Here is a 22,241-nt window from a genome sequence, read left to right as displayed (position 1 = left end):
TCTTTTCAAGATACCAATAGTGTACTTTCCTTGACTTAGAAAAATTTCGTTAGATCTTTGCCATACTTCTAGACTTAGAAAATAATGCATTAGACCTAAGTCTTTCATTTCAAATTCTAAAGCTAGTTCTTTCTTACATCTAAAGATAAGTTCATCTTTACCAGTAAGGAATAAATCATCCACATATAGAACTAGAATTAGCATTTCATTATTGGATAACTTAAAGTAGATGTTAGAGTCAGCATCATTTTTACAAAAACCTAGACTTAACAAGTATTTATCAATTCTTTCATACCAAGCACGAGGAGCCTGTTTGAGGCCATACAGAGCTTTCTTCAACCTGCACACATGAGTTATTCTATCCCGAACCTCATAACCTTCAGACTGTTCAATATAGACCTCTTCCTCAATGACACCATCAAGGAAGGCAGTCTTAACATCCATCTGATGTAGCTTCCAACCTCTAGCAGCAGCAATAGCTATTATAGTTCTAATAGAAGTATATCTAGCAACAGGAGCAAATGTTTCTTCATAGTCTATGCCTTCCTTTTGAGAAAAACCACGAGCTACAAATCTAGCCTTATACTTTTCAATACTACCATCAGCATTATGTTTAATTTTAAATAACCATTTAGAAGAAATAACAGATTTACCTTTAGGTCTGGGCACAATATCACAAACATCATTCTTGATGATTGACTGATACTCTTCATCCATAGCAAGCTTCCAGGCATGATGGTTCAAGGCTTCTTCAACATTGCAAGGTTCAGATTCAATGAGATTGTTCATCAATGCAACGTAGTTGGAGAATACTTGAGGTCTCTTGATTTCACGGAAGGTACCACTGGGAGCAGCAAATCTTTCGGCTTCTTGAATGGTGTTTCTTACCCAAGGTGGCCTCTTTTTGGTAACAACAATGTCACTAGGAATTTCAGTGGGATTCATGGGCTCTGGTGGATCATCATGTTTTTCTTGAGGTGGAGGTTCAACAGGCTCCCTCTGAATCTCAGGGTTAGTATCAACATTCATGTCTTGATTGTCATTAGCTTCATCAATAACAAAAGAACCTTTTGATTTCTTAAAAGCAAATATCTTCTTCAAAGGTAACATCCCTACTTACCTCAACATACCTTTGACCAGGGATGTATATCCTGAATGCCTTGGAGGATTCACTGTATCCGACTAGCATGCCTTTCTTCCCGGAGGGTTCCAACTTGGTTCGCTTTTCCTTGGGCACATGAACATAAACGGGACTTCCAAAGATTCTGAGGTGACTAATGTCTGGTTCGAATCCTGTGCAGGCTTCTTCAGGGGTCATGTTCTTTAGAACACGGTGTAGACATCTATTCTGGATATATACTGTTGTTCTAGAAGCCTCAACCCATAGGAAGGTCTGCAAATATTGATCATGAATCATAGCTTTTGTAGCCTCAACAATAGTTCTATTCTTCCTTTCAGCAACTCCGTTTTGTTGAGGATTGTATGGAGCACAAAACTCCCTCTTAATTCTTGACTCAACACAAAAATCATAGAAGCTACCGACCGTGTACTCACCTCCATTGTCAAATCTTAAACATTTAATTCTTTTACCAGAGGAGTTTTCAGTTAATGCTTTAAACTCTTTAAATTTACTTAAGACTTCATCAGATTCTTTAGATTTCAAGAAGTAGATCCAAGTTTTCCTAGAGAAATCATCTATGAAGATTACGTAATAAAGAAATCCACTAGGAGATGCTATAGACATAGGACCACTTAAATCAGAGTGAACAAGTTCTAGTTTATCTTTAGCTCTATTTTCACTTTTATGAAAGGGACATTTATCATTTTTACCTATAGCAAAACCTTTGCAAGTTTTATCATGAATTTGACTGAGTTTAGGCATACCTTTGACTAACTTTTCTAGAGCGGGAAGTGCTTGATAGTGTAAGTGTCCAAGTCTTCTATGCCATAGCTCACAGGATTCGAGAGCATCATTAATGAGGACTTGAACAGGGTTAGTAGAGAGCTTATAAAGACTATCATATCTATTACCAATTAAACGAGCAGATTTAAAACTAGATTTCTTAGGCCAAGCAAGCACTTTTCTCTCAGAAAATGCAATTCGATAACCTTTATCTTCTAGAGCAGAAATGGAAATTAAGTTTCTTTTAATTCCAGGAACAAACAAGATGTCACTAAGATGCAGTGAAATACTAGAATTTAAATTTAAAGAAGTAGTGCCAAAACCTCTTACCGAATAACGAGCATCATCACCAATTACCACGTGAAGGCTGGTATCTTTTTCTACTAAGCCTGAAAGATGATCACGGTAGCCTGTGATGTGTCTGGAAGCACCACTGTCAATCAGCCATGTATTACCATTTGTAGGTAGGCTGCTAGACAAAGCAAAGATGAATAAGAAGTTATCGTTTTGTTCTGAGACTTCATTTAGGTTGCCTTCTCTTTGAGTAGGGTTATTCTGACATTATTTAGCATAGTGACCAAACTTGTCACATCTAAAATATCGAACACGCGAGGTATCTCTTGGTTTCTTCCAAGAGTGTTGGGAACTAGATGGTCTGAATTCCCTATTTCTCTTTGGATAAAGCTTCTTCCAATTTCCACCTTTCTTGCATTGGGCTGCAAGCATGTGTTGATCATCTACATGAAGACTTATGGTTTGCCCTCTTGTGATGAGGCGAGACTCTTCTTGGATGCAATCATTTTTAAGGCGATCAAGGGTAGGTAACTTAGTTCTACCACTTATGGTTTGAATAAATGACTCCCATGAGTGTGGTAAACCATTTAGGGCAATCATGACAAGGTCCTTATCTTCCATGTTATGACCAATTGTACCTAGCTGATTCTTTAGTTCTGAAATTCTCATAAAATAGGAAACAGCAAAATCTTCTTTTGACATTTTGATATTAAGTAGTTGTTGTCTTAAGGTAATTGCCCTACTGAGATTGTTAATTTCATATGTACCTTGTAGATGACTGAACATTTCCCTTGCAGAAGTAAATGAGGCAATGGAGGTGACAAGGTGGTCTTTAACTGAATCAATGAGGAGCTTTCTGGCCTTGACAGCTGTTAATGCATGGTAGCTTATGCAAGCTAAGATCTTCCTAACCTTCCTTGTTCTATTATTTATCTACATGCTTCATGTCTGATTTATATTACATACTTGCTATCGGATGCATAAACATTGGCACCGACTCACATCTGTTATCGGGCTTAATTATATCGGGCATATTTGTTATCGGGTTTAATGAATACACCGCTTCATTTGGCATTAACATTGTTTAACAAATGCACCGGTTGGATTATATTCATCATGCACTTTGAATCATCAGTGTTTATATGAACTGATTCATTAAATTGATCAGTCATTATATTATGATATTACAATATGCTATCGGGGGTTTTTGAACCGATAATCAGCATTGTGTTAATGGTATAATTGTAAAGGCACCGATCAATGGGTGCATTGATCGGTCATGCCTAAAAGGCATGACCGGTCAATACACCAATTGATCGGTTGCCTAAATGATATATATGCCAATTGAATTCATTTGGAGAAGACATAGAAAATATTAAATGATCTCTCTCCTTCAGACTTGCAGATAAAAATCAAAATTATTAGACATTGACATAATTCCTCATATCCATATATAGCATTCATAGTTCATAACTTGTTCATTAATTAAAATTGAAATAACTTTACAACAGCATCCTTCTTGAATTGTTTTAGCTCTTTCGCTTTTATGAAGTGGAGAAGATCTTCTTCTTCTAGAGCCAACATGATTCGAACCTTCCATGCAGCAAAATTGATATTTCCATCAAGCCTATCTTCAACTTTCAGCCCCATTGACCTGGCCTGCAAATAAGACAACAATCTAGAAATAAAAGAGTACTAAATTCTGAAATCTGAAAAATTGATCTAGCCTATAGCTCTCATACCATGTTGATTTTAACACTTTCAGATTGATATAAACTCAGAATTTATATTTAGTTTCTAATTAGTTTGATTAACTGAAAGAAGTTAGAATTAGTGACAACATAGAAATGAACAAATTGACAACAAGACACAGTTAACCTGGGAAAACCTCCTAGGAGGAAAAACCCAGCCAGAAAAGATCCTCAGATCTGATTATGGATTATAGTTATGTAATCATTACAACACTTATCCCAAGTACTTGTAGGTTCAGATGTTGCTGTCACAAGAAGGATGGCAGATTGAGGTAGCTGCCTTCAAGATTAGCTTGTTGTCACCTGAGTGATGGTTGCTACCATTTTGCTGCTCCTTTAACCTAGATTGCAGACCTTCAAGGAATTCGCTGTGTATTCACTAAGTTCGCTGACTCCTAATGATGAATTTCGCACCTCAACTAGCAGATGTAAATTGCTGATGTGGCAGAGGTAATTGCTGTAAGTGCAGATGTCATATTTCTCCCTGAAGTTCGCATTAGCCAGGCATATGCATTTCGCATGAAAAACTGAATGATTGAATTGTGATGTGAGGTTTATACTTATTTATATGAGGAGCAATACTCCTAAACATGTCGGCTTGCCCTATGAATTAAAACCTTTTTAATTTATTTAATGCGAAATGTATTGGGATAGGGTTGGCCCTATCATGATGGCGTGTTAGGCTTGAATGTAGTGTGGAGATGTCGCGTGGAGTCTTTAGGAGATGCCAAGAGGTATAGGGCCCAGCCCTACACGTTGGAGAAGGGGTTGGCCCCCTTAGGTGGATTCCAATGTTGCCCAAGGCAATTGGAATCCGCCATCCCTAATTACAAACAGCATGAGTAGTTTTTTAGAGGTGCACATCATTTGGATTTGAACCCCCTTTTAATGTCCCCATTTTTACGCCATATTGTTCTATGAGCGTTGGTTCAAGGTTTTCCATAGCTTTCCAAATGCACCAGGAGGGTTCTAGTGTAATTGGTGAGCTCAATTCTCAGTTTCAATGGGTTTGGACAATAGTTGCTATTACAGTAAGTGCTTTTTGCATGGCACCAACCACTCTCGGTTTGCTTTGTTTGGTTTTTGGAGAACAATGCTATTTATAGTATGTGCTCATGCTAACATCGAGCATCATTCTTCAACACCATTGATGTCTCAGCATGTTCAATTTCAGTTTTTGATGCTTTGGTGGACCTTTCCACAATGTGCTTGGAATTATTTTAATATTTGCACTAAAGTTATGTTTTAATATTTACTTTAGTGTTAAATATTATATAGTTAAGTTATGTTCCTCAAAAGTGGACACCTAGGAGAGGTAAAGGGGGCACCTTTGAACATGAATTGTTTTTAATATTTCAAATAAGTTTTTTCGAGTGGAAATTGTTTTTTTAAGGAAAAAGAGTGCTTTTTTTGAAGAAGCAACTAAAAGATGAAAAAACACATTTCTGAAAAAAGTAGTGAAAAAGTATAAAAGCACATTTTCAGAAAAGTAGTGAAAGAGCAAAAATCATTTTTTCAAAAAAATAGCAAAAAAGAAAAAAGAGTTTTTGGTAAAAAACAATGAAAAAGAAAAAGAAAAAAAAAATTCCAAAAAGCAGCAAAAAAGAAAAAAAAGTTTTTTTTTACTAAAATAACTCTCAAAAGTTATAAAAGGAGGATTGGGGCCCTCATTTATATTATTCAAAGTTGGCACATTTAAAGAAATGCAGGTGGAATGAACAAAGAACTTCTTCTAAGATTGATTTAGGATGGAAACTCTCATCAGATACACTAGTTTTGGTGGTGAAAGATCTTACTTAGCTGGTTTGGTTTTTCAAACAGGAAACACATTGGTTTTCATAGATTTTCCAAAATCGGGGCTTGAAGAAAATAAAAATATACAAGGTAACTTTGATTGCAGATTTGTGGATTTGCTTTTTGGTGATTAGCAAAGATTTTTGGGTGTTTTTCGCTGGTGTTTTCAAGCACTCTTATTGCTGGAAATGCAACTGAGAGTTTCAAATGATGCCCTAGTTGTAGAACCCCCTTTGGCATTATTAAAAAAAAAGAAACTAGAAAAGGGTTTGGATTTTGTGGGTATCTTGCTGGAGGTGTTTTCAGACTTGTTGCATACTCCATTTGTCATTTTGGTAATGTTACACAAAGCTGAAGGTACTCTTACCTGTTGATTATCTTTGTCAGGTGATAGCAAAGTGTTTGGGAGTTGGAATAAGGTGTTTAGGTAGCTGTTGGAGACCTGAAAAGCAACTTAGTTTGATGTTGCAGACCTGACCACATATAATTAGTCCATTTCCTAGGGGTTTGAAGGTGCTATTTTAGTGGCACAATCTTAGAACATTCTATTGGTGGGTGTCGTTGGTGAGCTGGAAGAGTGCTGATTGGCTCCATTGCTTGTAAGCCCTCAGAAGATTTGTATCAGACCTGCAACCTTTAGATTCGTCTTCAATATAAGGTACCTATTTCTCAACCCATGTGTTGAACGTACCTTGGGGTTGTTTATCCACCAAAGAGCATGTAATAATGTATATGTGAACTTAATAAAATCAATATCAGACTATTGCAGCCACGTGTTATCTGTGCATATTTTGCATGAGTTTCATTTGCAGATAGTTCAAAAAAAATCAGGGGGTATACATTACATCCCTATTCCTCCAACTTATGGGAGTAGCTTCTCCAATCACCAATGGAATTGTTTCTTCCTAAGGTTAGAAATGTTTGCAAGTCATGGATCATGATCTGACTTCAATCTTTCATCATTGGTATAGGAGCTTCTTCTTTGCGGGGGTGATTCATATCGTCATTTTCTCTCTCTTATTGAGAGGACATTTATTGTACTTACATGACAACAGCAATCTTGGGGGATCATATCGAGTCCTTTCACTAGTGCATTTATTGCATTTTCTCTCTTTTGGAGATCATTTTTTTCCCATGAGGTTTTCTCTTTTTCTCTAGTTATGAGATATTCCTTTTTTTTGTTCATATGCACCTCATCAAGCCTTGTAACCGAGACCCATTCATGCATCCATCATTAGGTATTTAGCTTCTCCCTAAATTCTACTCAAGGGGCAGTGTTAAGAGTAAATAGAATAATCACCTAATTAATTAATCATTAATTAATTTTAGGTCCCCTTTTACTTTTTTCAGTTAAGCTAAACTTAGGAGTGTTTTTTCTATGTGTAGGTCATGTTGTCCCATAGCATAGGACGAGGACACTTGTTATGATCAACTTAATCCTCACCTAGGGTTTCATCTAAGGTTTTATTTTTTCTTTAATAAGCATTCATTATTGTACATTATAATCATTCAAATTCAAAAGTACAAAATGCATATCATCATTCTTTTCTAGATAAAAAAAAAAAATCACAAACTCATGCCTCTTGCTGGTTGTTGCACCTCTCTTTTTGTTGATCACTTCTTTCTGTCTCTGTGCATGCAACACAGAAGATTGCTACCACTCTAAAGAGTTAACACCCATGATAGAGTACCATGAACATAGAGAGATGAAACCTCTAGATCCATTCAACCTCTCTCAAATCACCCAAAATTAATATTCTTGTGCACAATCCTTTAGAGAAAACACAAAAATGCAATACGCAGCAAACCAAAAAATTGTATGCAACTAGTGTTTCAAAAAAACTTAATAGACAATTATCGAGCTACGCAAACAATTTCCAATCCAACTCTAATACCATGTGAGAATCTACAAGATCAATTGAATGTTGACTGAATAAATTAACTCACAATAGGGAGATACATATAGAGGATTAGCCAGCTAAATTTAGTGGAACCTAAAAAATGGTGAGCCTAAGAATAGGCATGTAACCACTAATCTAAGACTAGGATAAAAATAACACATGGCTAGGAATAGTGAACTCCTGAGCAAGCTTAATTCTACACTAACACTTTGCACTCGAAGAAAACCCAAGTGATTTGATTTTCTTTGTAATGTCCCCACTTTGAGAAATAATTTAATAATAAATAATAATAATTAAATTAAAATACAATAGAATTAAATTAAAATATAAATAATATAACTAAATATGACTAAAATTAGATTGAAGTTAATGAATGGTCAAAAGACATTGAATGAAAAGTTGTGACTCCCTCAAATATGAGGTATAAAAGGGAGAAGAGAACTCATTTGAAGGGGGCGATAAATTGGGAATCAGAAGTTCAGCTCTGATTTAAATAATAAGTGCAGATCTGATTGAGAAAAGTCGTGTCCCTTTCAAAGGGCAGAAATAATGAAGAGTTCCACTCTTCCAAAGGGTGCTAATGGTGAAAGGGTGTGTATCTTGACAAAGGGCATATATGATGAAGAGGTGTGACCTCTCCCTCACATTGAGAGATATAAAAGAAAGAAATCCAAAGCATCTAGTAGGATCACCATCGATCAGATCAGATCAGAACTGTTATTAAGTTACAGGCAGTAACAACCTTATTGTTGGTGGTATATGTGGGGACTGTCATATTCCAGTCTTGGTGCCATGTCACCCTTTATCAATGTAGAGGAAGTACAACAGCTTGGAATAAAGTAGCGATTCACTTTGGAAGATTAGTGACTTGTCAATGCAATGTTGGGGGATAGCATTAAGATAAAATAGTGATCTTAAGATGGAGATGATGATAAGAATTAATTAAGAATTAACAACTGATTTAAGGCAGCGATTTTTAAGGAGTACAACAATTAAATAAATGAAGAGGCACGTGGAAGAGATATTTAACCCTCGAACAAGATTGAGGGATATTTAACAGTTAGAAAAGCATCATCCAAGGGGCATTGAACAGCAGACAATAGATAGACAATCAAATAAGAAAAGAAATCTCACTGCAGTTATATCATGAGTAATCAGCAAACTTTGTTAATTACAAAGTGTTGGATTCCTTTAAAGCTTTCGTCCAATCTGCCATCCCATTATGGGAAGAATAAGAAAATAATATCGGATCGAACAGTCCTCGAGGAAGGGAAATAATGCATCAGGAGTTATCAGAGTAAACAGACATCGTGGACGTGGCTGGCACACACAATCAGGTAAGTAATGAATACATGTTTCTACCAATGTTTCTATACATATACAACTCAATTATATCAGCATTGATGTTCTATAACATTGAAACACAAAACGTGCATAAGCCTGTATCAATCATTCAATGATAATAATAAGGGAAATCTATAACATTGTTCTGCATTAAATAATGACATCATCCATATCTTACAACAGATATGGTCATTGGTGACGTTATATATGAATAAAGGGGACAACGCTGCTAGCATACTTCTGTATATTGGTCTATGTTCATAATAATCTGAGGACTATAACTTAATTCATAATAATTTGAGCACTATAAATCAATTTATGCTGATTATAATCTGAATACTGTAGGATAGGGGGAACGGTTTAACAAGACACCCTATCATGTATGGCTTGATAGGGGAAACGGTTTAATAAGACACCCTATCGTGTATGGTTGATAGGGGGAACGGTTTGATAAGACATCCTATAGGGTTTGGCTTGAAAGGGGGAACGGTTGATTAAAACACCCTATCCAATTGGACTTGATGAGGAGGAACGGTTGATCAAGACACCTTATCAAGCATCCATAATAGCTTACCGTGCTTGAGGGTTCATTAGTAGCCAAGTAGTAGTATGAACAGTTAGTAGATCATGGTTCATGTTTCTAACTTCTGTATTAACAATAGAATGTGTGCCTACTTTATTCTCTCTTTATTTTTCAATCATTCTTTTTATTTGGTTATAGTTGTTATGATTACTTATTTATTTAGCATGATTTGTAGAATGTTTCCTAACTTTGTTTTGTAGGTCTTTATTCCTAAAGAGATAAAGGTACTTTCCCTCTAATCCTCTTCCTATTGGTTAAAAATCATATCTAGGGTAAATCTAGGGCAAAATTAAGGTCTCTTACAAAGGGGACATTACATTCTTTGCTTCCTATGGTCTTGTGGTAGCACTGCCAATGTCACCCTTTCAAGTTTTTTTTGTCATACCACAACATCTATTAATTCCTCTTAATCACAACCAAATCATTAACTCCTCTCAACTGAAGATCAGATTGCTACTCTCCGTAGCCAAAATAAAAGAGTTAAAAATTCACACAATCAACTAGAACGCTCTAGGAATTTCAAATTCAAAATTTGAATTTTGGAGGAAGGCCTATGATCTTTCAATTGCACAAAATGTAGATAATAATGGTAGATTCTGGAAAAAAGAAAAATTATGCCACCCCTTTATTTCCCAAGAATTTTCTAGTATACGTGCAGTTCTTAAATATTCAACATATACTTAATAGAATTTTTTCCTATTTTATTTTCTTGTTTTTCAAGAGTTATGTGTATTATATGTAGCTTCACTCCCTAAAACCATAGGGGGTGAATAAATTATATAACAATTTATCAAGACAAAACCCACATCTAATCCATTGCATTGGCACATCATGATGATCTTCAATAAGCACCCATAATAATACATAGAAAGAATCATAGGATATGACTGCCACGGATTATCAATTTAGCACTTTGAATCTTGAATGAAGGATGAGAAATAAATCTCATCTCACACAAAATGTCAAACCTTAGGTTGATTTCATCTCACATCAACTCACTTATTTATAAAAGATATACCAGGTTCAATATAAGCACCGTAAGGTACAACTCATAAATTAAGGAGACACAGTTACAAGAATTGCTTATCTAAAAAAAGCCTAGTATTACATTTATTCCTTTAGAAGAAACTACAACTAGTTGTCTAGGAGCCCACCAACACGGGATTGCAATATAGTGCATTTCATGCACAAATGTGTAGAAAAAAGACAATTCAAAGTCATTTTAAGATAAACCTATGGGTCTTTGAGATTTCAATCAAGAAGTCACATTTCTTGTGATTTCATCTCCCATATCTCTCCAGATGCAAATGAACAAAAATGATCAAACAACTTTCCCCAATTGACAAAAGAGATAGAGAAAGAGGAAAATTTTCAAGAAGATCAACGGATTCTTGAAGATGTCTACCAAATATATATCCTAGAACAAACATATCACTTGTGTGAGATTTTGCCAAGATCAAGAGCTCAATAAAATGTACAAAATAGAGACAAGATATAGGACAAGAATAAACTGTATTCTCATCAATAGATAAATGATCAATAGTTCAAATTGTTGTTACATACAATGAATATGAACCTACTTATATAGGCAAGGCTATATGGATATGTGAGCACACAAAGATGACATGTGGCTCAATAAGAAACAAGGGTAGGTAGGAAATAGGTGTGGGTAGGTAGGAGAAACAATAAAATATTCCACATGAGGTGGAGCACCCACCAAAGGTGAAATTATCACTCCACAATAAGTGGATATGATAAAGTAGTAACAAGATCACACCATAAAAGGTGGAAATTCTCCTACACACACTATTCCATTGTGGCACAAACACCCAAATGTCTCATACCCAAACTACTAAGAAATGCATTTCCTAAGTAAACTTAAGTAAGGTGTAATAATATCCATGATGAATAATTATTTACACCAACACCCCCCCTTAAGTGCAACTTAGGGGAATGCACTTAAGTCTACAATGCAGCTAAGCAATGCAAGATGGGTCCTGACTACAAGGCCATGTTAAGTACCCATGTACAAATGCAAATGCATGCAAACCAATGCAATGAAATCTCTCGCAAAGTGGAGAAAGAGAGAAAAACCCAATGGGAAAAAACCCTCCCCCAAAAGAGAGATGAAAACTATACAAGAGAACTCTCATAGAAGTATGTGAGGAACAAAACCTCGTGTGAGGAAAAAGTCCCCCTCATATGAGAGAAGAAGAGAAGCTAGGAAGCCCCCCCTCAATGTAGAATCTGCACCAATGATAGAGGCTCGATGATGTATGAAGAAACTGCTCCACGAACATCGAACAACATTCCTCCCCTTAGGAAGAAACAAAACCAAAGGTGTATCCATGAAGTCTCCCCAATCATGAAGGGAAGATGTATGAAAAAAACTAATGATGAATGAAGTCTCTGAAAACTGCTCAAGTGTCCCCATGTCGATGTTAAAAGATACCACCTCCAAAGGTGGTAAACTGCTCCACGCTGCTGAAAAAGGCACTCGAAGATCCAGTGGAGATGGATGTAGAACATGTCCCAAAGACTCGCATATCTCCTCTAAACATAAAGAGACCTCATTCAACTGCTGTACATAAGAATCCATAATCATATCAACCTCGAAAGAATGATCATGTAAAGAATGAACAAGAGGGTCAGAGTGTTCCCTCTCAACAATCGAAGAAGGATCATCTTCATCAAAGAGAAGATGCATATCATCAATAATGTCTCTCAAATCTGCAATGTAGGATTCCACAAACAAACCTGCAATGTTTGTCAAGTACTCATCCCATGAATCTGAAGCTGGAAGACAATGAATATCCTGTTGCACTGAATCACATGAAGGCAAAACTGTCGCACTATCCGCATCATCAGGTGCAATAGGTGATGTGATATCAATAAGAGGAGATGAAACACAAGGCTCAAGAACGGGGTCACATGTGAGAATCCCCAAGTTCAAGTACCCAAAGTTCTCCTCAAAATCTGAACCATCACAAGAAGTGTGATCATCATGTGTAGAATCATCATATGTGAAATCATTATCATCAACAAAATCTGAAAAGGAATATAACCGAGATGCATGATCAACCACCCCAGTCGCAATGATAGCTCTAGTCTCCAAGTCTCTAATGAAAACTAACTCAGGTGTGAACTCCACAATTCTCTTAGTTGTGCCATGTGTGATTTGATAGATGGAAAGGAGATTGTTTGTCAAATGGGGTACACACAACACATCATTGAAGGAGTTATCCCCAATGTCAATAGTTCCTTTCCCAATCACATCCATGTATGTATGATTGCCCATCAAAATTTGCGGCATGGTGCAAGGCTCAAATGAAGAAAACATAGACTGCGAAGATGCCATATGATGAGAAGCCCCTGAATCTAAAAGCCATCTCCCTGAATCATGACTTGTAGTAGCACAAAAAGCTTTTCCTTTTCTTGTCCCAAAAGAGTGAGTCTTCCCACTTGTAGAAGCCATGAATGCTTGCCCTTTCCCTTTTGAATGTGAGGAAGTGGAAGTTGATGAATCATCCTTCTTGTAGACATTAGGCAAATCAATGTTATGCTTTTTGAGGATGTGTGTGAGCTCATCAATCTTCTCAGAATGGCAACGACGCTCCTCATGACCAAACTTTTTACAATAGGCACAAGTAGGTCTCTCACTCTTTGGTGAATTGTCCCTCTTGGAAGAGGATGAATCTCCTTGTTGTGGAGAAGATGGTGCTTTGTCCTTAGGCTTTGATTGCCATTTCTTCTTGTTGGAGTTGTCCTTTCCTTGATTTCCTTTGTTCCCTTGATTTTCCACTAATGCTTGAGACTTAGAAGCCTTAAGAATGCCCATGCTTATCAACTTAGTTTGTTCCATCATCAACATTTCAGCAAAAGCATCAAATGTAGGTATTGTGTAGCTTGAACCCATTGTCATCCTATGGGTTTAGAAACTAGAAACAAATGCTGCATATTCTTGATGAAGTTTGCCCATCAAATTGAAGATCAATTGAGTATCCTTCTAATCAATGCCACAATCCTTGAGTTGTGCCCTCAACTCTTTTGTCTTAGTGACATAATTTTGTATAGTATCAAAGTTCTTGGGATCTAACATGGTGAGATCACTATCAATCTGATATCCCCTAATCTCATCAACTTGACCATACAAGTCTTGAAACTTTTGCCAAGCATCCTTGATTAGAATACATTTCTCAATATGAAAAATGAGATCCTTTGATACATACTTTCTTAAGGTACCAATTGCCATGATATTTTTAGTGAGCCAATCCAAGTGACCAACAGGATCAGCCTTAGGATCAACGGGAGCAACAATAGTTCCATCAATATAATGAGTTAGTCCTTTTTCCATAAGTTTACTCCATGCATCAATTTTCCAAGTAGCATAATTATGAGAAGTTAAGAGAGGAAACTTAGAAGAACCCATAGTAGAAAAAGGGAAGGAACACAAGAGCACAATAGCACAGGAGACACCCCCCCCCAAAAATGATGATTTTGGCACTTTATATGTAGTGCGTGTACAATAGGCCACTTGCAAACAATGGCAAGCTGGACTTCTGATTTTGTTTTACAACTGCAGAAATAGGCTAAGAACTATAATGCAAAAGACCAACAAGATAGATCTATGCAATACAATTGCCAAATTGGCCAAAAACGACCATATGCTGAAAGTAAAATTTCTACCCAAAATTGTTGCAAACTGATAGCATATTACGAGAGTAGACAAAAACTTATGCACTTTCAAAAAAAACAGCACCTGAAAAAGAGTCCATATGAGCCCAAATAGAGTCCTGGAAGTTGCAGAAACGAGGATTGGACAGGTATAGTCACCAAAAACTGAGATTTCTGAAAAATCTATCCATCAAAATCAGAAAATAATGCCACCACGAGAAAGTACACGAAATTCTAGCCCATTTCAAAAAAAATTGCACCAAAAAAGGAGCAAAAATGAGCAAGATATGGCCATTTGAAGTTGAACTGCAAAATCAAAAAGCTCAATGAGAGAGGCCTACAAAAATTTCAAAAAATTGATGATGTCAGCAAACTGTGAGCCTAAATTTGACGGTCGTCTAGTCTTCGCAAAAACTTTGCCTCCCTGCCTGCATGGCGTTCGTACTGTACTGACAGATGACGTGGTGATGACAGGACTACTGAGGTGGCAGAGCTGACGTGGCGCTGCAGACATGGCAGAGGTCGTGGCTCGACGAGATGGCATTGCTGACGTGGGGGGTTTGTTGGCGTTGTCTACGTGGCTCGGTGGGGTCCACGTGGTCTGCATGGGGCCTAGCAGGGAGGCCGGCAGCAGTGGAGGTTGTCGTTGATTGGAAGCCAGTCGGCGGGGCTGCGGAGGCCGGTGCTGGCAAGAGAGGTCGGGCGAGCAGGGAGGTCGGTCCAGTAGGGTGGCAGGGGCCTGACCGGAGATGGACATCGACGCAACAGCAGGGGTCGGGCTAGCGACAAAGGGCCTGGGGAGAGTTGGATGCCAGTCAGAGGGAGATTAGCGGTGCCGGCAGACTAGGGGTTGCCGGTGTATGGGGTCTGCGGTCGCTGGGCAGCGGAAGCAAAGCCGACCAAAGAAAGGGCAGATGTCGTCGTGGTACGAGCACGAAACCTGCAATAAAATAACCTTCGCCTTTTTTCCAAAAAAAAAAAAAATTCAAAAACAATCTTTGAAATTTTTCTACGGAATAATAAAAAAAAAAATTTGCAGAAAAAAAAAAAAAAAATCCATACAAATATAGCAAAATTGGCGAAAAATTTTCTCACCAAAATAGGCCGACTTTATAGTCAAAATTCATGGAAGCGACCACCCAGACGCAATGGCGAGGTCGGATCTGGTCTAGGACGCCTCCAAAAGATGTTGCTCCTCAGATCTGCCTCTAGACATCACAATAATGCCTCTCAAGGACGAATAAATGACGCTCTAACGATTGTGATACCATGTGAGATTTTGCCAAGATCAAGAGCTCAATGAAATGTACAAAATAGAGACAAGATATAGGACAAGAATAAACTATATTCTCATCAATAGATAAATGATCAATAATTCAAATAGTTGTTACATACAATGAATATGAGCCTGCTTATATAGGCAAGGCTATATGGATATGTGAGCACACAAAGATGACATGTGGCTCAATAAGAAACAAGGGTAGATAAGAAATAGGTGTGGGCAGGTAGGAGAAACAATAAAATATTCCACATGAGGTGGATCACCCACCAAAGGTGGAATTATCACTCCACAATAAGTGGATATGATAAAGTAGTAACAAGATCACACCATAAAAGGTGGAAATTCTCCTACACACACTATCCCATTGTGGCACAAACACCTAAGTGTCTCACACCCAAACTACTATGAAATGCATTTCCTAAGTAAACTTAAGTAAGGTGTAATAATATCAATGATGAATAATTATTTAAACCAACAACTTGTATGTGGCTCATCAAGAAGACAATTTGAAAAGGATGGTTAGAATCTTTCTCCACAAATTTGGTTCATTAAAGTTTGCAACTCATGAATAGAGAAAATCTTGAGATATTCACATTGGTGGACAGTCCTATTTATCATCCTCAGGTCCTATTAATTGGAACTTGGAACAACATGGCTCCTAGCTTAATTGCTATTCATCTAGAACCTAATATTGCTGACAACATCAATGGTTTTCTTTTCTTACTAGTTTCTGATTGTTTCACCACTGACCGGCTGATCATGTCAGTGTACCTAATGTGCATATTTATGCAATAGATTTTGCCGTTTCTAATAAATTTTTGGCTAATGTTTCCATGAATATTATTGATTCGAATTAAAATGAACATAAAACTTCTGAAAATGCTAAAAATTGTGGTTGAGGAATAAGTTAAGGAAATCAAAATTGCTGCAAAAATTCCTGGTGTAAATTTGATAGAGAATTTCCCATTAGTTAGTTCCTCGGTGTTTTTACAGAAATATAGTTTTTGGACTTGCACATGGCTCAAATTTTGCCTGTCAATTTGACAGTTTAGGTAAAAATGTGTGTACTTTCTAAGGCATATTATATTTGAAATCTATTTATTAATATTCAAAACTGTTCCTTATATTACAAAAGAAATATTTGCTCAAAATTACTTCAAAAATTAAAAAAACACATCTTCAGAAACCACCCGTTATTTGGAATACAGAGCTTGTACCTGGAAGTATTCAGCTGCAAAATCTCCTGTTGGACTTATATCTATCACCGAAATTCTCAGGTCATCTGTAGATTGCTCTAATCTCTTGATTTCTGCTTTTATTTCCATAAGCTTCATTTTCAGTTGCTGTGCTTCAAGTTGCTTTGCCTTTTTTGCCTTTATTCTTTCTATTTCGGTACACGTGGAACAAGGTTTTGCTCTGCAGTTTTCAGAGCATTTCAGCATACAAGGATGCCTACATTCTAGAACATTACGACATAATTCATTACATTTCAGCTCTTTCTTCATTTTCTCCCAACATTTGACAAGCTTCTTGTGTCCACATGAATCAAATGTATACATTAGTTCCTCCTGACATGATCTCATTTCTCCATCCTCTGAACACTTCTTTGTTATTTCATGTCCACAAACACTGAATATAAACTGTACAGGTTCAGTGCATTTTGGATGATTCCCGTAGTGGCAGGTACTTTGGCAATAGTGACCACAGTTCAGCTGACTGTTGCATGTCCTTTTACACAAAAGAGGATTGAAGTTCTCAACAAGTTTGCTAGATACTTTAAAGGGTGAGCTAAGTGGATGTCGTGGGCAACGGAGATGTATCGTGTCACCCACACAATTCTTACGAGCCAAGTATTCAAGAAGTTCTGTCCAATGCTCAGACTTCTTTGTCAAAGATATATCATTCCCACAAAAATATATTGCCCCCCTTGCTCTTGAAACTGCTACACACAACCTATTTCGCTTTGCTAGATGCCCAATGCTCCCTTCATCATTAGAACGAACCAGAGACAGTATGATAATTTTATTCTCAGAACCCTGCAACAAATCTAAGTTTTCTTAGAATAAAATGAAACTATAAAAATGTCAGTAAATAACCAAAGTCAATAAAGCTAGAAGTACATCCAGCAATGATAACATAAGAAAAAATATGTCTAACAAATTACCTACAATGGAAATGAAGAAACAGAACTATATGAAAATAAATGCAAGTCTGCTGATGTTAGGATGACTCACTCAAAAGGGCATTCTTTAGTTACCAGATAAGAGCAAAATGGAGCATTACTTGAAACAAACTCTAGACGGAGATGATGACATACCTGAAATCTGTCTATAGTGAGGACTTGTATGGCTTCAACAGCAGGGATTACCTTCATCATATCTCGTAATAGTGTTACCTGGCAAAGATTTACCAGGACAATGGTATTGTATAAATCCTTCTAAGATGACCTTCAATAACATGTGATCACACATAATATTCTGTAAATATTAATGCATTCATACCTGCCCATTATATGCAGCAAGGACAGTTATTTCGACAGGATTTTGTCCTTCAGCTATCATCCAGTGCACAAGGGCAATCACCATTTTGGCTTCACCCTCATTCGTAACACTGCGTTGTTTAGACTCTCCATATGAATGAGACCAAAAATACATTGGGCTTGACATACACATAGGTGCTCTGTTTCTCTCTCCTGATACAAATTGAGTGTTGGTCTGCAAATTAGGATAAATAGGTAAGATCATGGGCACAAACTCTTCTCTCATTCGGCTCTGTGAGGACAGTGCTTGAAAAGGCAATTTGTTATGCTCCACAAGTCTTTCAAATAGAGAAATTGCAAAGCCATGCCTGAAACATTTTACAAATAATTTAGAAATGTTTAATAGTGTTTCTTGAAAAAATATTAGCTCTCTAATTTTCCCAGGGCAATTTAACATATAACTATACAACATGTCTTACTAGCCGTTGTAAACATCTTCAGCACTAATTCTTATCACCCTAAAAAAGCATCAGAAGTTAATTATTTATAGGTGAAAGAAAAACTTTAAGCGCACACAATCAGAAAGTACAATTTCTAAATACCAATATTACCTTCTTTCAAGTTCATAAACTTCAACACTTGGGGAGAGTTGGTACTGATCACCGATTAGAATAAGATGCTGTACACTTGGGCCAAGCACGGCTAACAACTGAGGTTCCAAGACCTCTGCTGCTTCTTCTACAAATACAATTGACGGGTTTAATGCTTTTAATATTTCCTGATTCAATGCTGCGCCCTGTGAAATGCAAAAATGGCAGTAAATCATTTATTCAAACAGAAAAACAGCATATTACACTTTAAATTTGTTCCCGCCTATGAATGAAGCAGTGATCTGTATTAAGGACTCAAAGATCTTACTACAGAGAAGGGCAGAGAATTGATAAAATACAAACCCATGAAAGTTTTTCATATATATATACTCTTTGTAGAAGCACAAAGTGCATGCAAAACAAATTAATAAACATTAGCACTTAGGCAACTAGGCCATAAATTGGTCATATTGTGTGCAATGAATGGTTGAAATTTGAGCTCCAGGTGTTGAAGATAGGGCCAAGATCCCCTCTTTTTTGGTTCTGAAACTAAGTGGGATACACCTTCAGAACAAACATTAGATACAAGTATTTTAATGCCAATCAAATAGAGATCCATTGTCTAAACAAGTGAAAACTGTTCCAGTGTTACAACGTGGGCTATATGCTCTCACTTAAGATGCTTAGATATTTCAAAGGAAACAATATACATATTTAAACTAAGCAACTTTAAACCATACTGTTGTGCCTTGCACACACTCCCCGTCGTCGACAGGGTCCCCCCCCTTTCTTTTTGTTTTCTCGTCTCATCCTCGCTCAAATTCTGAGTAGGGAGTTCTGGTAATTCGCAGGGAAGATGTAGCAGCTAAGAAATTTTTGAATGATGAGAGAATGACTAGCCTCAGTTCTAGGTACTGGAGTGTTTACATCTTGGAAAAAAGAGGCAAGATTTTGCATCCAAGTCAGATGACCAAGCCACCAAGGGGGTTTTGAAAATTCTCAGTTTCTGAAATAATCCTATGGCCGAGTTGAAAATGTCTTTAGGACCTCTCGAGATCCAAAATCGCCTAAGGCCAAAATGCGAATTCACAGTCTTTAAGTCCCAAAACATTACAATGTAAAGTTGAAATTCGGTCAACTAGCCCGAAATGCTAGGAAAAGTTCAAAATTCAGGCCATAAAGCCAAAGTTGGAGGTCACTTAAGAAAACTCGCAACATTGCCTCCTAGCCCGAAAAATCTAAATCGCGCAAAATGGCTTGTTAGGCCGAAAAGTGAAAAGAAGTAAATCACGTCATAGTTTGCAAAAAGGCCCTATAGGCTGAAAATGGGCAAAACTCGCGAAAAGTCCTTTTAGGCCGAAAATAAGCAAAGGCTCTCCAAATCGGCCTTTAAGACGAAATTCACAAAACAGCCTTTAAGCTCGAAAACCACTTGAGAGCTCTAAAATCGAGCATGAAGAAGAAAATTTCAAATCAAATTCACAATATTGGTGCATTAGCCGAAAATAGCCTTTGGCCCGAAAAAGCACAAGTTAATAGAGTCTAAATCGCGCAATAGAGGTCTTTTGGCCGAAAATGGCTAATCTCGCAAAACTACTTAAGAGGTCGAAAAGTTAATAAGGACTAAATCTCACAAAATCATACTTCTAGGCCGAAAACTTCAAAAGGTTCACTTCACGCGATAATCATTTCACCCGAAAATAAACTTACGTCGAAGTCGCGCAAAGTAATTCTTAGGCCAAAAAGAGAAGGTTTGTAAAATCAGCTTTCAAACCGAAGTTGCTAAGAGAGGTAGAAATAAATCGCACAAAAGCCCTTTTAGCCCGAAATCCACATAGGGGGTTATCTTCATTTTACATCATCTCGCATTTTAAAATGTATGACCTAAGATTTCAATAAAGATCGATAAAGGAACAACTAAACTCGCAAAAGAGCCATCTTCCCTGAAAATAGAGTACAGGAAAGTTCGAGCAAATCATACTTCTAGGTCGAAAATCGTCAAGGACGGAAATCGTGAAACGCATCAAGGAGGAAACTCATGCAATATGAGAATCGTCAGAGAGATAATTCGCTAAATACCAAGTCAAAGGCCGAAAACTTAAAATGGTTTTCTAGAACACGCGAAACCCTTTATGAAGCCGAGAATAACCAAAGCATCAAAGAATCGCGAAAGTAAGTTTCAAGCCGAAAATCCACAAGTTTGCATAGTCGCGTCAAAGGAAAAATCACAAGAAATCATTCAAGGAAAGAATCATATGAGAAGCCGAAAAGGAAGGTAAATTCTAAATCTCCTTCATTCTGCCGATATTTTCAAACACATCCATCATGCTCTAAGATATTAAATCGCTCAAACCCCTTTAGGAGCCGAAAATGATAAGTTTGCATTTTGGAGGTAATAGATTCAAAGTTTGCATTCTAGCTTTCGAAGCCAAAAATCGCAAAGGAGTTAAGTTCATTTGAGAGGAATCATGCAAAATAAATAGGGCATGGGTTAAAGAGTCAAGTCCAAGAAGTTCTCCCTTCATCACCGAATTTCAACTGTTTTTGGTCAACAACCTATCATATTGCTGCCAGGTAAGTTAAATTAGTCCTTCACATGGTTGAAAAATGATCATATTTCTTTTACTTAAGATGGACTTGAAAAATAAATTGTGAAAATTTAAACTTAAACCTTAGGAAACAATCAATCATTCACCAAAACACTCTTTTCCAAGTACATTCTTGAAACAATCAGCATACAGTTATCAAAACATTCAAACACTAAGTCGCAAGCCAGAACGTTTGCAACTTTCCGCCATTAACAATCAGGAGTAACATTTTGAAATTGGCTCCAAGAACAGCAATTAACCAAACCAACTTGACTTTCAGCTTCAAATTGCATTTAGCTTCCAGAGGATCAGATTTAAATTGTTTAAATGTCGTGTTTTAGCAATGTTTTCAAATTTTGATTACCTCGTTGATCGTCAATCTTAACGCTAACGCCGTATTCTGGTTTTGCTAACCCGTTTTTGTTACCTTAATGTCGTCTTGTAATCTGTGTCCGGTTGCGCAGGATAGATGCCTAAATTGGCGACAAAGTCCTCAAAAGCACATGGCACAACTAGAACATCCTAGATTTCCAAAGCTGACATTCCCCGCAAGGTCGAAAAAATGAAGTACCAGTACCAAGGAGGAGTCAAGGACTCAAAGGTCCAGAGTGTGGGAAAACATAGGAGACACGAACCTAGGACATTTATACTCAGGATTTCAGGAACAGAGTGTACTCTCCGAACGCCTATGGCAAGCCCAGACGGATGATGGAGAGTGGTATTGCTCAGGCTGCTAGTTTTCCTCCGGTCGTGCAGAATTATGAATTAGTGGTTAAGGCTGCTAAACATTATCAGTCGGAAACCAGATTAGTGGTATTGAAGGGGATGGTACTAGCTGACTTCACGCCTGAAGCCCTTGGAGAAGCATTCGATATCCCGTTTCCCGATGATCCCATTGCCACAATTATCGATGAGGCTCAGGTTGTTTATGACATGAATCCTGCTAAGTGCAAAACATTGATAAACGAGGAATGGTTCAGTGAGAGAAGACCACCAAGCACTAGAATCAGTAAAAAGACCCCCAGAAGCGATTTTCACAATGAGTATGGTGATACGGT

The 22,241-nt window shown here is 37.3% G+C and overlaps 1 protein-coding gene across 2 annotated transcripts in view; it reads right to left on the bottom strand.

Moving 5' to 3' along the window:
* The window catches only part of LOC131035924 (uncharacterized), a 74,340-nt gene that overhangs the window by 27,992 nt on the left and 24,107 nt on the right, over positions 1 to 22,241 (bottom strand). Inside the window, exons 4-8 of one of the 2 annotated variants that reach the window (XM_057967695.2) lie at positions 18,617 to 18,801; positions 18,028 to 18,373; positions 17,844 to 17,921; positions 16,744 to 17,562; positions 3,668 to 3,856 (exon numbers count right to left, since the gene is read on the bottom strand). In XM_057967695.2, coding sequence (XP_057823678.2) covers positions 3,683 to 3,856; positions 16,744 to 17,562; positions 17,844 to 17,921; positions 18,028 to 18,373; positions 18,617 to 18,801 — 1,602 coding nt within the window. In that variant the 3' untranslated portion in view covers positions 3,668 to 3,682. Of the gene's footprint in view, positions 1 to 3,667; positions 3,857 to 16,743; positions 17,563 to 17,843; positions 17,922 to 18,027; positions 18,374 to 18,616; positions 18,802 to 22,241 lie in introns of those variants that run through there. The other variant, XM_057967694.2, reaches the window with a different exon arrangement.

Source organism: Cryptomeria japonica, chromosome 3, assembly GCF_030272615.1.
Source record: "Cryptomeria japonica chromosome 3, Sugi_1.0, whole genome shotgun sequence".
Classification (NCBI taxonomy): Eukaryota; Viridiplantae; Streptophyta; class Pinopsida; order Cupressales; family Cupressaceae; genus Cryptomeria; species Cryptomeria japonica.
Note: the sequence above shows the minus strand (reverse complement) of the source record. Positions and strands in the feature narration are given on the sequence as shown.